This window comes from Pundamilia nyererei, unplaced genomic scaffold (assembly GCF_000239375.1).
Source record: "Pundamilia nyererei isolate P.nyererei 1_Seehausen unplaced genomic scaffold, PunNye1.0 scaffold00050, whole genome shotgun sequence".
Taxonomy (NCBI): Eukaryota; Metazoa; Chordata; class Actinopteri; order Cichliformes; family Cichlidae; genus Pundamilia; species Pundamilia nyererei.
Genome location: NW_005187451.1, coordinates 78190 through 89030, shown reverse-complemented (window position 1 = coordinate 89030; position 10841 = coordinate 78190). Strand labels below are relative to the sequence as shown.

The window sequence follows — 10841 nt, the reverse complement described above, 5'->3', positions numbered from 1 at the left end:
TACAAATGGCTTATGTTTACTTCCAGGCTCTGGGGAGGCCAGTCCAGGTCGATTAAAACATGATTGTACTTTTTTTTTTGCAGTTTTTGCATTAATAATTCCATAAATTTTGACAACACCCCCAATAGCACTGGGTGAAATGCAGCCCTCATCTATCGATCCATCTATAGATATATATAGATGACCAACTATATATATAGATGGCCAATGACCAAAGCAATATTGCTTTGGTCATTGGCTGCTTGCTCAGTCATTTCAGTTCCGCGGTTCCATCCACAGTGGTGAAAGTGACTGCGCTCTCTGATTGGTCTGCGTCCTCCTCCAGTGGACTTCAATTAGAGGCGGGGATTTATCAGCAGCTGTACGTGACGTTAGTGACGCTGATTCAACAGGTGAAGCAGGATCTTGTATTTGCTGGTATTTCGCGTTTGCTCTCCGATTGATTAAGAGCTCGTGGACTTCAGTGAAGCGTCTGCTTCAGTGGGTAGAATTTGAAAGCAGGGCTGCTCTGTCACCATGTTTGACCTGAAGAAGAGGAATAGTTTGACTCTGAGGGACAGCCGTGGGACGGAGGAGTTCAGACGAGTGGCGGTCAGACGGAAAGTCCAAGGTCCTGTGGGTGACTGTCAAAGCTCAGGTGAGATACTTTCCGCTTTGGGAGGCTTTATGATGTTATTGGCTTCTAGACTGCATCAACTTTGGGTGTTAATTAAAAATAAATAAACAGATGGGAGTTTAGCTTTTGTGTTGATGCTAGTAGTTTATCCTTTCAAGGGGCAAATGTAAACTGCAGTGAAAGCTGGTAGATATAAGCTAATATTCACAATAAAACTCATATTATACTCATAACCAGTACTTATTGTATTCTGTATTATCCCGTTTCTATGTGTAGTTGCCAGTTTTAGAAATTTATAAGCTAATACTAGTGAACTCTAAATTATCAGTCCAGCAGTATAGACTGCATGCTATAAAGTTTATAATGTTTAGCCTCCGGAGGCCATTGTTTGTGGTGCTGTAATTGTGCATATAATATTTATACTTTAAAGGGCTTTCTAATATTTTGTCTGCAAGTCGAAACGCTTAAGAGCAAAGAAAATGCATTGAAAATAAAAAGGCACAGCTAACACTGGCAGTTTTGGCTCTGTATGAGGGTGACCAGGGCAGCAGGGTAAGGGCATTGACCCTCCTTGTTATGCACGGATTACATCAGTTAATACTATTTTGGTTGCTTTGTAAACCCAGTCCCTTTGGATTGTTTTCTGTGTGTGTATTTGAATTTTTTTTTAGCCAGATTTGGCACCGTAGCTTGTTGGATTACTGGTGTGAAATCTCTTCAGCCTGGACTTTGGCAGTTTGTGCTTTGAGACCACCATTTGTCAGTTCCACTCAAAAGCGTCCACACAAAGTCTTACTGTTCCCTCGCTGAGGCAGAATTATGTGCTTAGAAGTATGTTGGTGTCAATGGTACTGTCGCATGCAAGAGTGGCATCCATATTCTGAATGCAAATTATTCTTTAGGTTACTACTCTATGCAAACAGCTGTGTTCTAAAACACAGCTTTTTGCATAGAGTAGTTTTTATTGCATGTTCAGAAATGGGAAGAAAAGGCAAAGATTTCCTTAAGATAACTTAAAACATTGCCTTTACTGTATGATGCAATTATGCTCAGCGCCATGCCCTCCGCACGGCAGAATAACCCACTCTGGCTCTATCTAAAGGTAAGAAAACCTAACAGTAGCTTTCAGCTGGTAGAGGAAAAAATAACAAATTTCCCAAATTAGTTGTTGTTTGTTATTAAGAATTGTATTGTTGAATGATCTACCTACGTGCCCTTTAAAAACCTCATAGACACAGTTTCACTTTATGATAGTTTATTTTAAAAAAAAAAAGTGTTAGTGTGTTTCTTTGCAGTTCCTCTCAGATTCATGTTGTCTTGTAAACGCTGATGTAACTAATAAAACTGGCAAAGGTTCGACTCTGTGATGAAATACCCAGAAGTAAGAAGAGGAAGTATTACATAGAGAATGTCGGCTTTAGCCCCTCCACGTGACCAATCAATCCACCACACTTCAGCAAGGCGTTAGTTGGAAAGCTTTACACTCTCTAACAAGTAACTAATATTACTGCGTAGGTTTGGCTATAATGTGCAGGTAAGGAAACGATAAGTTACACAATTACAAGTAGTTGTTGTTGGGTAAGGATGTCAGTCAATACAGTTAGAGGTCAGATTTCAATGAAGCCATAAATACTGTGTGGTTTGTTTGTTTGTTTTAATGGGACTTTTTTTGGGGGGGGGGGGTAGTTAAACTGGTCGTAACTATTGCGACCAGTTTAACTAACAATGAAAAATGCTTGTGGAGGATTTGGAAAGTAAAAGAATCCTTACTGTGTGTGCATGCATGAAAAGGGAGCTTTATTCAGTCACTGCAGAGAATTCAGGTACTTGACTTTTTAATATTAACAAGATTGTTAATAACAATATCATTGTGGGAAAATCACCACCTGATAGAAAGCATGAAATGGACTAGCACACTTTTTTTTTTTAAATTTTTTTTTTTTTAAAATAAAACCTTTAAGTACGTTAGTTAAGAATTGGCGGCGGCAGCTAACGTTTTCAGAAAATGAAAAGAATATTTTTACTTAGAAATAAAAACAACTTTTCTTGATTTATAAAACTTAAAAAATAAAGCTAAGAATATTTGAATGACACTTGCACTCTTCTTCATAAATCAATAAAAATTTTAGCAGCTGAAGAAGGAATGCTTTAAAATAACCAGGAAAAATATGTCCAGTGAACATGCATAAAAACATTTAACGAGATTAAAAAAACAAAATCAGAGCTTTTAATAATGCAACCATAGTAGAAATTTTGGTAAAGGAAAATGACCTTGAATCATCCTCTTCAGTTTAGAGATGTCTTATGTTGTTCCCCGAAAGCAAAAAGGAGGATCTGTGAGGCAGATTCCTGGTTGTTGGTTGTAGCTGATACTAGTGAAAAGTTTAAATTGTGGCTCAATGATTTTACAATGTTTAAATGTTTAGTTTTCTGAATGTGTAACCAACTGACTACAATAACTACAACATGCAGAAAGCATGTGTGGTTTAATAACAGTGTTTGTTTTCAGATGTGAGCAGTGGTGTGAGGGGTTCATACAACAGTGGCCATGCTCATGGCAGAGTTTCTGGACCAGAACTGATCTCAAAAATTGGTACAGAAAAAGATGATGAGAAAAGCCCAACGAAGAGATCACCTTTTAAACCCCAAGGTAAGTTTAAAATCCTGCAAACTGCATACACAGCTTGCAATGTTGTTGCCTCACATGGCAAATTTGTTACTGTAGCTGTTCATTGTTCTGCAAAGATGCTCAGCAACCACAATGTCTGTCTTTGCAGTGCCTCCTCAACCAGATCACCTCCAGAGCCCTCCGAGGGTAGGACAAGATCAAGCCTGCAGTCTCACTCCAGGAAAAGTGCCACCCCAGCAAAATAATGGAACAGAGGAGAACCAGAAGAGATGCAATGGCGTTTCTATTTCCTGTGTAAGCCCACAGAATTGTTTAGACTCTCCAAGTAAAGAAGGGGGACGTTATTTTCTGAATGGGGTTTTGGATCCACACATCAACCCTGCCAGACATCCTCAGGGGATTCTGAATCTTACAAGCAGGCCACTATCAGGATCTCCAAGCCCAGGCAAAAGAGGCATTCAGAGCTGTAGCCCTCTGAGAGAAGAAGGCCACAGCCCCGGTAAGCTGTCCCCAAGAAACTATAGACCTCTCACGGGAAAACTACGTGCTTCGAGCCCTGTTCAAGGGAAGATGGGAAGCTACAGCCCTGCCAAGAGTTCTAAATCCTTGCTAGGACTGCACAGAATCTCAAGCGAGAAAATAGAAAGACGGGAGAAGAGAGCAGGAAAGTCTCTGAGTGTGCCTGACCTGATTGTGTATGTGGATGAGAGCAGGTAGTTGTTCAGTTTGTGATATGTTCTTGTAGTGCGTGTTGCATAGCAAGTGTAAGTCTTTTTTTAATTGATTACATTTATTTATTTATATTTTTTCCCCTCTAGGATTCCCTCAGATAAAGCTGAGCGCTCTCCACTCAAACTGCTGCACTCACCCAATTTTAATATACCTGCCATCACCGTCAAAGCATCAGCTAAGCATAGACGCAGTCTTACCACAAATGAAGAGCATCTGTTACACAGCGGCATAGAGCATTTCCCAGGACAAATGAATGGCATTGTGCAGGAGAACAAACAGCCAGCAGCAAATGGGATGAGGCAAAATGACAAAATGGAAGAAGGCAAGATACCTACAGGGTATGGCTCCAAGTTTTGCTGCCAGTGGACAGTGGCAACCACAGAAGATGAGAAGATTCGCAATGAGAGAGCTGAACAAAATGAGGAGGAGAAACAGAAGCAAGAAGAGAGGGAAGGAGATGAGGCGAACAATAAAGAGAGCACAGAGCAGAAGCTGTTTAACATCGCTACTGAACTCCTGCAAACAGAGAAGGCCTATGTGACCCGCCTCCACCTGCTAGACCAGGTGAGTGTTTATGCTGTTGGCACGTCTAAAAGACAAATATGTGCACAATGCTTAAACGGAGAGTTATTGAAATGAAACTTAAACTGTTTAATCCTGTAGAATAATCATGTTATCACTGCTGTTCATAAGTGACGTTTACTTGCTGTGTAGAAGATTAATATCTGTGAAACTAAATGTGATGTTGCATTTCGCTGCCTCCCACCTCAGGTTTTCTGTTCACGCCTAACAGAAGAAGTAGGTCGAGGCTCATTTCCTCCCGAGGTGATAAGAAATATCTTTGCGAACATTTCCTCAATCTACTCTTTCCACAGCCAGTTTCTGCTGCCTGACCTGGAGAACTGCATCACACACTGGTGAGTCTTTCAGAGAGTTGGTACACGTCATAAACTTGCAACCCAAATACAAACTGCCTTATTGTTATTATTGCTATTTATACAGTTAACCTGAGAAGCTCATAACCTTCATATTATCATAAAGCTAAATGCTTTTGCACTCTTGTCCAAATTATTGTTTCATTTTAAAGCCAATGTGAACCAACATGTAATGGCTCCCTACATTTGCCCTCTCATCTGCTTAAATGTAGGTGTAAGAGCCCAGGCCTGGGTAAGGTTCTTCTACAGCACGCACCCTTCCTGAGGATGTACGCTGACTACGTCAGAAACTTCGACCATGCAGTGGAGCTGGTGAGGACCTGGACCGAACGTTCCTCTGCTTTCAGAAACATCATCCAGGACATACAGGTAAGAAATATTCTGCACGGTATACATCATCGCAAATTCATGTTCCTCTCTCATCACAAGGTTTTGTATGTCTGTTTTAGAGTCAGGGGATCTGTTGCAAACTCACCCTGCAGCACCACATGTTGGAGCCAATCCAGAGGGTTCCACGTTATGAGATGCTGCTGAAGGATTACCTGAAGAAACTGCCTGAAGACGACCCGGATTATGAGATTACACAGAGCAAGTTGTCTGTGTATTTATACCATTGACCTGTTCATTTTGTTATTGATGGTCTTGTCACACCATTAGTAATGGATGCTTATGTCGAATTTTTGTGTTGCCTTATTAATTACTATACATTCATCATCACCGTCCCCCATTTTCCTGCCTACTGTGTGTAATGCCTCCTGTCTCCTCCAACAGAATCCTTGCAGACCATTTCCATGGCAGCCACACACTCTAACAGTGCCATCCAAAAAGCCGTATGTAACATTACTGATACTGTTTAGCTATGTTGTAAGGTTTCCTGATATTGTCTTGAACTGTTCCAGTATTTTATCTGTGAACATTTCCTTAACAGGAGGGTCTGAAGCGACTCCTGGAGATCTATGAGATGGTTGGAGAGGAGGAAGTCGTGAATCCAACCAACGAGTTTCTCAGGGAAGGTCGTCTGCTCAAGCTTGCTGCCAGGAACACATCAGCCATGGAGAGACACCTGTTCCTGGTTGGTGTATATAGAAACACATGCACACCCTATCTGTGACTGATTTTTCTCTTACCTCTGTCGTAAAGTTAGTAATATAACTGGCTTAATCCCAAAAAGTTGATTCTGTTCATCTGGACGTTTTTGGTGGGAGAAACGTTTCGTCACTCATCCAAGTGACGTCTTCAGTCTCAGCTGACTGCAGGTTTCAATCTTATAAACAGGACATTTGCATAATGACTGAAACCAGCCCAGTGAAGGAACAATGGGCTGGGAGGTCAGTTCCTTCGTCATGATTATGAAAATTCTCATGACCACTGATCAATGGCCATGAGGCCCATTCAGATAGTTGGGGAATGGCTGCAATCACAGCATTGTAAGATGGTGACAGATGTACCCTTAGATCCCTCCCCAATTCAGAGATGGTCTTTCCATTTTCACGTAAATGGCCTTCTTGACTCCCGCTTAAACCAGCATTCCTCCCTGTCTAGGATGTTACATCCTCATCATTGAAAGAGCGTCCACTGGCCTGTAGGTGTGAATAGTCTGAAGAGTCCTGGCCTGATGAGGAGGCCCTGAGTAAATGTGGTTATCCTAGTTGGACATTTGTCAAAGCTGAGCGGGCACCTAAAGAAAGCTCCAGCCGATCGAGGAGAAAAGGACAACAGCTCCATAAGCTAAAACCCTTAGTTATCCCTCCACCCCAAGGAATCGGTCCTCCAACACAAACAGAGTAACATAGTGTACGCTGTTAAGTGCCAGGAGGATTGCCAGGATTTCTACATCAGGGAAACCAAACAACCTCTGGCTAAGCAGACGGCACAGAAGAGCCACCTCGTCAGGCCAGGACTCTGCAGTCTATTCACACCTACAGTGGACACTCTTTCACTCTTCACTCACTTGGATGAGTGCCGAAACATTTCTCCCAGTGAAAATGTTACATCCAGATAAACAGAATGAACGTTTTGGGATTTCCCTACCTGGATGGAGCATGCATGAAGACATAGCTTGCTTAAATGGATATCTTTATTTCACTCCAGCTGTCATCAGTCTAACACTAGTTCATTGCATAAACTGATTGCTTGGTAACTTTTATCTACAGTTTAACAACTTCCTGCTGTGCTGCTCTCCAAAGTTCAGCCTGGTCGGTCAGCGTTTCACTGTGCGCTGCAGGATCGGGATGGATGGGATGCAGGTGCAGCAAACCACCAACGAGGATCATCCATACACCTTCCAAATATCTGGAAGGGAAAGGATCCTTGAGCTGCAGGCCAGGTGGATGTCATGATTGAAGCACATCAGTTTTTCTTTTTTGTTTATGTTTTTAACTATTTACTCAGATTATTTTGAACAGTTACACTTATTAATTGTAAATGCATTCAATTTTGTTTTTCCAAGCTCCAAGCAAGATCGGGATGAATGGATAAAGGTATAATCAGATTTTATTTATTAAATTCTATTTTCTAGACATTAAACGATATGTTGATTAGGAAAAAATGAGTTTTCTCATCTTCTAAAGCAAGTTTTGTCCCCAGGTGATTCGTGAAGCCATTGATGTGTTTCAGAAGAAAAATGATACCTTCAGACTGGCTTCTAGGGAGCTTACTGTAGCAGAACCAGTAAGTTGTATCAATTCTAGGAATATGGAGTAAAGGAGGATTTTCTTTCCTCAATGTTTATTCATCCATTCTCCTCAGCTTATTTAATTCAAGGTTGCCGGGGGGCTGGAGACTGTTTTAAAACAAAATGTGTTCCACAGACAGAGGAGCTTGGCAAACGAGCCCCTCGCTGGATCAGAGACAATGAGGTGATCCTGTGTATGTCCTGCATGGAGCCTTTTAACGCCCTTACCAGAAGAAGACATCACTGCCGTGCCTGTGGTTTTGTGGGTGACATGATAAACTGCAGCTTTGTATCACACAAAACTGAACTTTATCTGAGAACAGCTCACACATGATGGTTTCTGTTTCTACAGGTGGTGTGTTGGAAGTGTTCAGACTACAAAGTGGCTTTAGAGTATGACTGTTACAAGCTGAACAAAGTGTGTAAAGCTTGTTACGCCATCCTGACTGGCCCGAGAGGGGAGGGCTTGGATGGAAAAAAGAGAAGAATGCTGGATGTGAGCCTTGTCGTTTCAACTATTTAAACTTTATGGGTTGTTTTAGATCAAAAAGGCCACCTAACAAATTTTGATCATTGGTTTTTTTTTTGTTTTGTTTTTTTCCCACAGTCCAAAGCATCTCCAGGGCCTACTGACAGTGTAATGAGTGGTTTCCTGCAGTATGGGGACAACCCCCAGACCTGGCAGCGAGTGTGGTCTGTGCTCACCAGGGCTGAGCCTCCGGTTCTTTACCTGTACTCCGTTCCACAGGTAAAGTGCTCTGAAAAAGTCAGGAATAATAATAATTTTGAAGGGATTTTGCTTTTACGTATAAGGGTAAAACTGTGTTTCTTTGGGACACCAGGATATTATGTTGCAACACAGCAAATACTTTATACAGTCAAATGAAGACAGACTTGAAATGCAGCTGGGACTGTAAAGATGGTATGGTACAAGCAGTGTTTGCCCCTCAGCTGTAAAAGACTGATGGGGTGTTGCGGTCACCCTGCCGGGCAGGTGGGCGACACGGACACAAAGTTTGCGAAAGTGATAACTCGAGAATGAAGTAATGTAGGACTTTTAAATTGATACCATAGGTGCATCTACTTGGGCAGGGGTGAGGATCTCCATGCCTTCAGGGCCAGTGTTCTGCAGGTTTTAGATTTTACCCTGGGTCAACACATCTGAATCAAATGATTAGTTCATCACCAGGCCTCTGGAGAACTTCAAGACATGTTGAGGAGGTAATTTGGCCATTTAAATCAGCTGTGTTGGATCAAGGACACATATAAAACCTGCAGGACACCGGCCCTCGGGGCCTGGAGTTCCCCCGCCCCTGCACTAGGGGGTTGAGGGGTATGACTGGCCACCACTAGTGTTTGGATAATTGGTCAAACACTCCTTACTGTACAACAGAATCCTTTGATGACAAACGTCCTTCGTGTCTGACTGGAGTCTTCTGTTATTATTAAACCAGTGAAGGCAAAGAGAGCCTACCTATGCCAAACATGCTTTTGAATACATCCCTCCACAAGTCATTTGGTCTCCTGGTGCACATGGTTTTCTTTCTGTTCTTAACGAATGTATTGCTGGTTGGTGTGCTGCCCCTCCCACAGGTGAAGGATGGTGTCATGTTATAAAAGGGTTCAGCCTCCAGTCTTTTATTGCAGCCCTGCTATGGGTCTTGTCATTTAAAACAAACCCTTTTTGAATCATTGTTTGTGTCCCTACATTTCCAGGATTTAAAGCCCCTCTTCACTATACCTCTACTGGGCTGCAGCGTAGAGGCTTTCCCCCAGGCGTTTCAGGGTCAGTCCTGCTTCCGTCTGACCCAGTCCAAAACCAGCCACACTTTCACCTGCGATTCTCGGGACATCAAACGCAGCTGGCTGAGTGCTCTGAAAGTTGCTGTGACAGGATGGCGTACAGCATGCTCACTGGCTGTTTGTGACAACAGCAGAGGAATCAGGTCTGGCATTAATGGGAGTCTCAGTGGTGAGAACTTTGTAGTCAGTGGCAACAAGGAACATCGCTCTTGAATGTTTGTAGTGTGTCACGTATGCAACAGCAGAACAAATGTCCATTGTTGTAAAATGAAAGTTCATGAATACAAAGGTTACAGTACTCTGAAAACTGTCTTTAAAAGTGTTGTGCACTTTATTTCAGAAATGGTTTACAGTAAAATAAATAAAGTGAAGGCGTTTTAACGTGAGTGAGACTATCCCTTCAACTACGACTGCATTTGCTTTAGCTCTGTACAAGTGCTAAGGTGCCAAGTGGAGAGAAAATGTGCTCAAGGTTATTTTCTTACAGCAGACAGTAGAACACACGATTGCAAAGAGTTCCAGTGACACACAGAGGCTCTGCGGGATCACGATCGCCTTATAAAACACATTCAGCTGATCCCATTTCTTCACATATTATTACAGTAAGTGGATATTTACACTCAACAGTTTACAGCTAAGCAACAAAAACACGAAAAGAACTGGAAAAGGAATGTTTACATCCTGTCATGTCTGCAGCACATAGAAACCAAAAGCACCAGGTTCATTTACTGTACAGTGTGTTTCAGTCACTGAGATGATGAATACAAATGTTCCTGTCTGACTGCATGTCCATGAAGCGGTCATGTGATGACAATAAAGAAACTTCCTCACACATTGGCTGTAGTGTTTGATGGCAGTTGTACCTGACTTGTGGAAACGTGCAGGCTAAACCTGAAAACATCCCACAAGAAGGAAAGCAGATTTGAAGCTCCATTAGGATAGTTTTTCACTTTTACATGAACAATTGTGACAGGAAAAGCTTTACTTTTGATAAAATTGCCACCAGAGCTCCGATGTTCTTTATACATGTTGGTTGTGCAGTAGAACCTCACATTTAAGCCAGCTTTTATCTACGAGCAACAGTTGTTTTAACCAAAAACTGATCAATCCAGTGTGCAGCTTACAAAACAGCTCTACAAACTTTGCTGCTAGCTGGTGCCGTGGTCCTATCTGCTAAAAGAGCTAACTCGTGCTATTTTAGCAGTGAGCTTTTGAAGACAAAGGAACTCTAAAAAAAAAAAGCCTGAACAAACAAATGTATAATTATAAAAAATGCATTAGTGTTTTAAATAAAGTGAACCTATATTCTCATTTCCAGCTAAATGGTTCGGCTCTAGGACTAGGATGTACTTGAAGGATCCTTGCTCAACTTATAAGGGGCCTTGGTGTAGCCCTTGCGTTCATCCTGTGTTTGAAGTTTTAGCTCACTTTCACCTTCTCTTCTGATTGGCT

The 10841-nt window shown here is 41.9% G+C and overlaps 1 protein-coding gene across 1 annotated transcript; it reads left to right on the top strand.

Annotated features, from left to right (window-relative positions):
• Window positions 1-282: 282 nt before the first annotated feature.
• Window positions 283-9770, top strand: LOC102210813 (FYVE, RhoGEF and PH domain-containing protein 4-like). Its single transcript, XM_005733080.1, has 16 exons — window positions 283-637; window positions 3126-3266; window positions 3394-3958; window positions 4064-4541; window positions 4749-4894; window positions 5125-5281; window positions 5362-5500; window positions 5684-5742; window positions 5841-5984; window positions 7066-7238; window positions 7362-7392; window positions 7499-7582; window positions 7723-7848; window positions 7939-8082; window positions 8194-8334; window positions 9303-9770. Exons 1-16 carry the CDS (start codon window positions 517-519, stop codon window positions 9600-9602), a joined length of 2949 nt encoding a protein of 982 aa, XP_005733137.1. The 5' UTR covers window positions 283-516; the 3' UTR covers window positions 9603-9770.
• Window positions 9771-10841: the final 1071 nt, after the last annotated feature.

Coding starts and splice junctions, on each gene's coding strand:
- LOC102210813 (XM_005733080.1), top strand. CDS start 517: ATGTTTGACCTGAAGAAGAGGAATAGTTTGACTCTGAGGGACAGCCGT. Junction 7,583..7,722: donor AGCTTACTGTAGCAGAACCA/GTAAGTTGTATC, acceptor TGTGTTCCACAG/ACAGAGGAGCTTGGCAAACG. Junction 8,335..9,302: donor ACCTGTACTCCGTTCCACAG/GTAAAGTGCTCT, acceptor CTACATTTCCAG/GATTTAAAGCCCCTCTTCAC.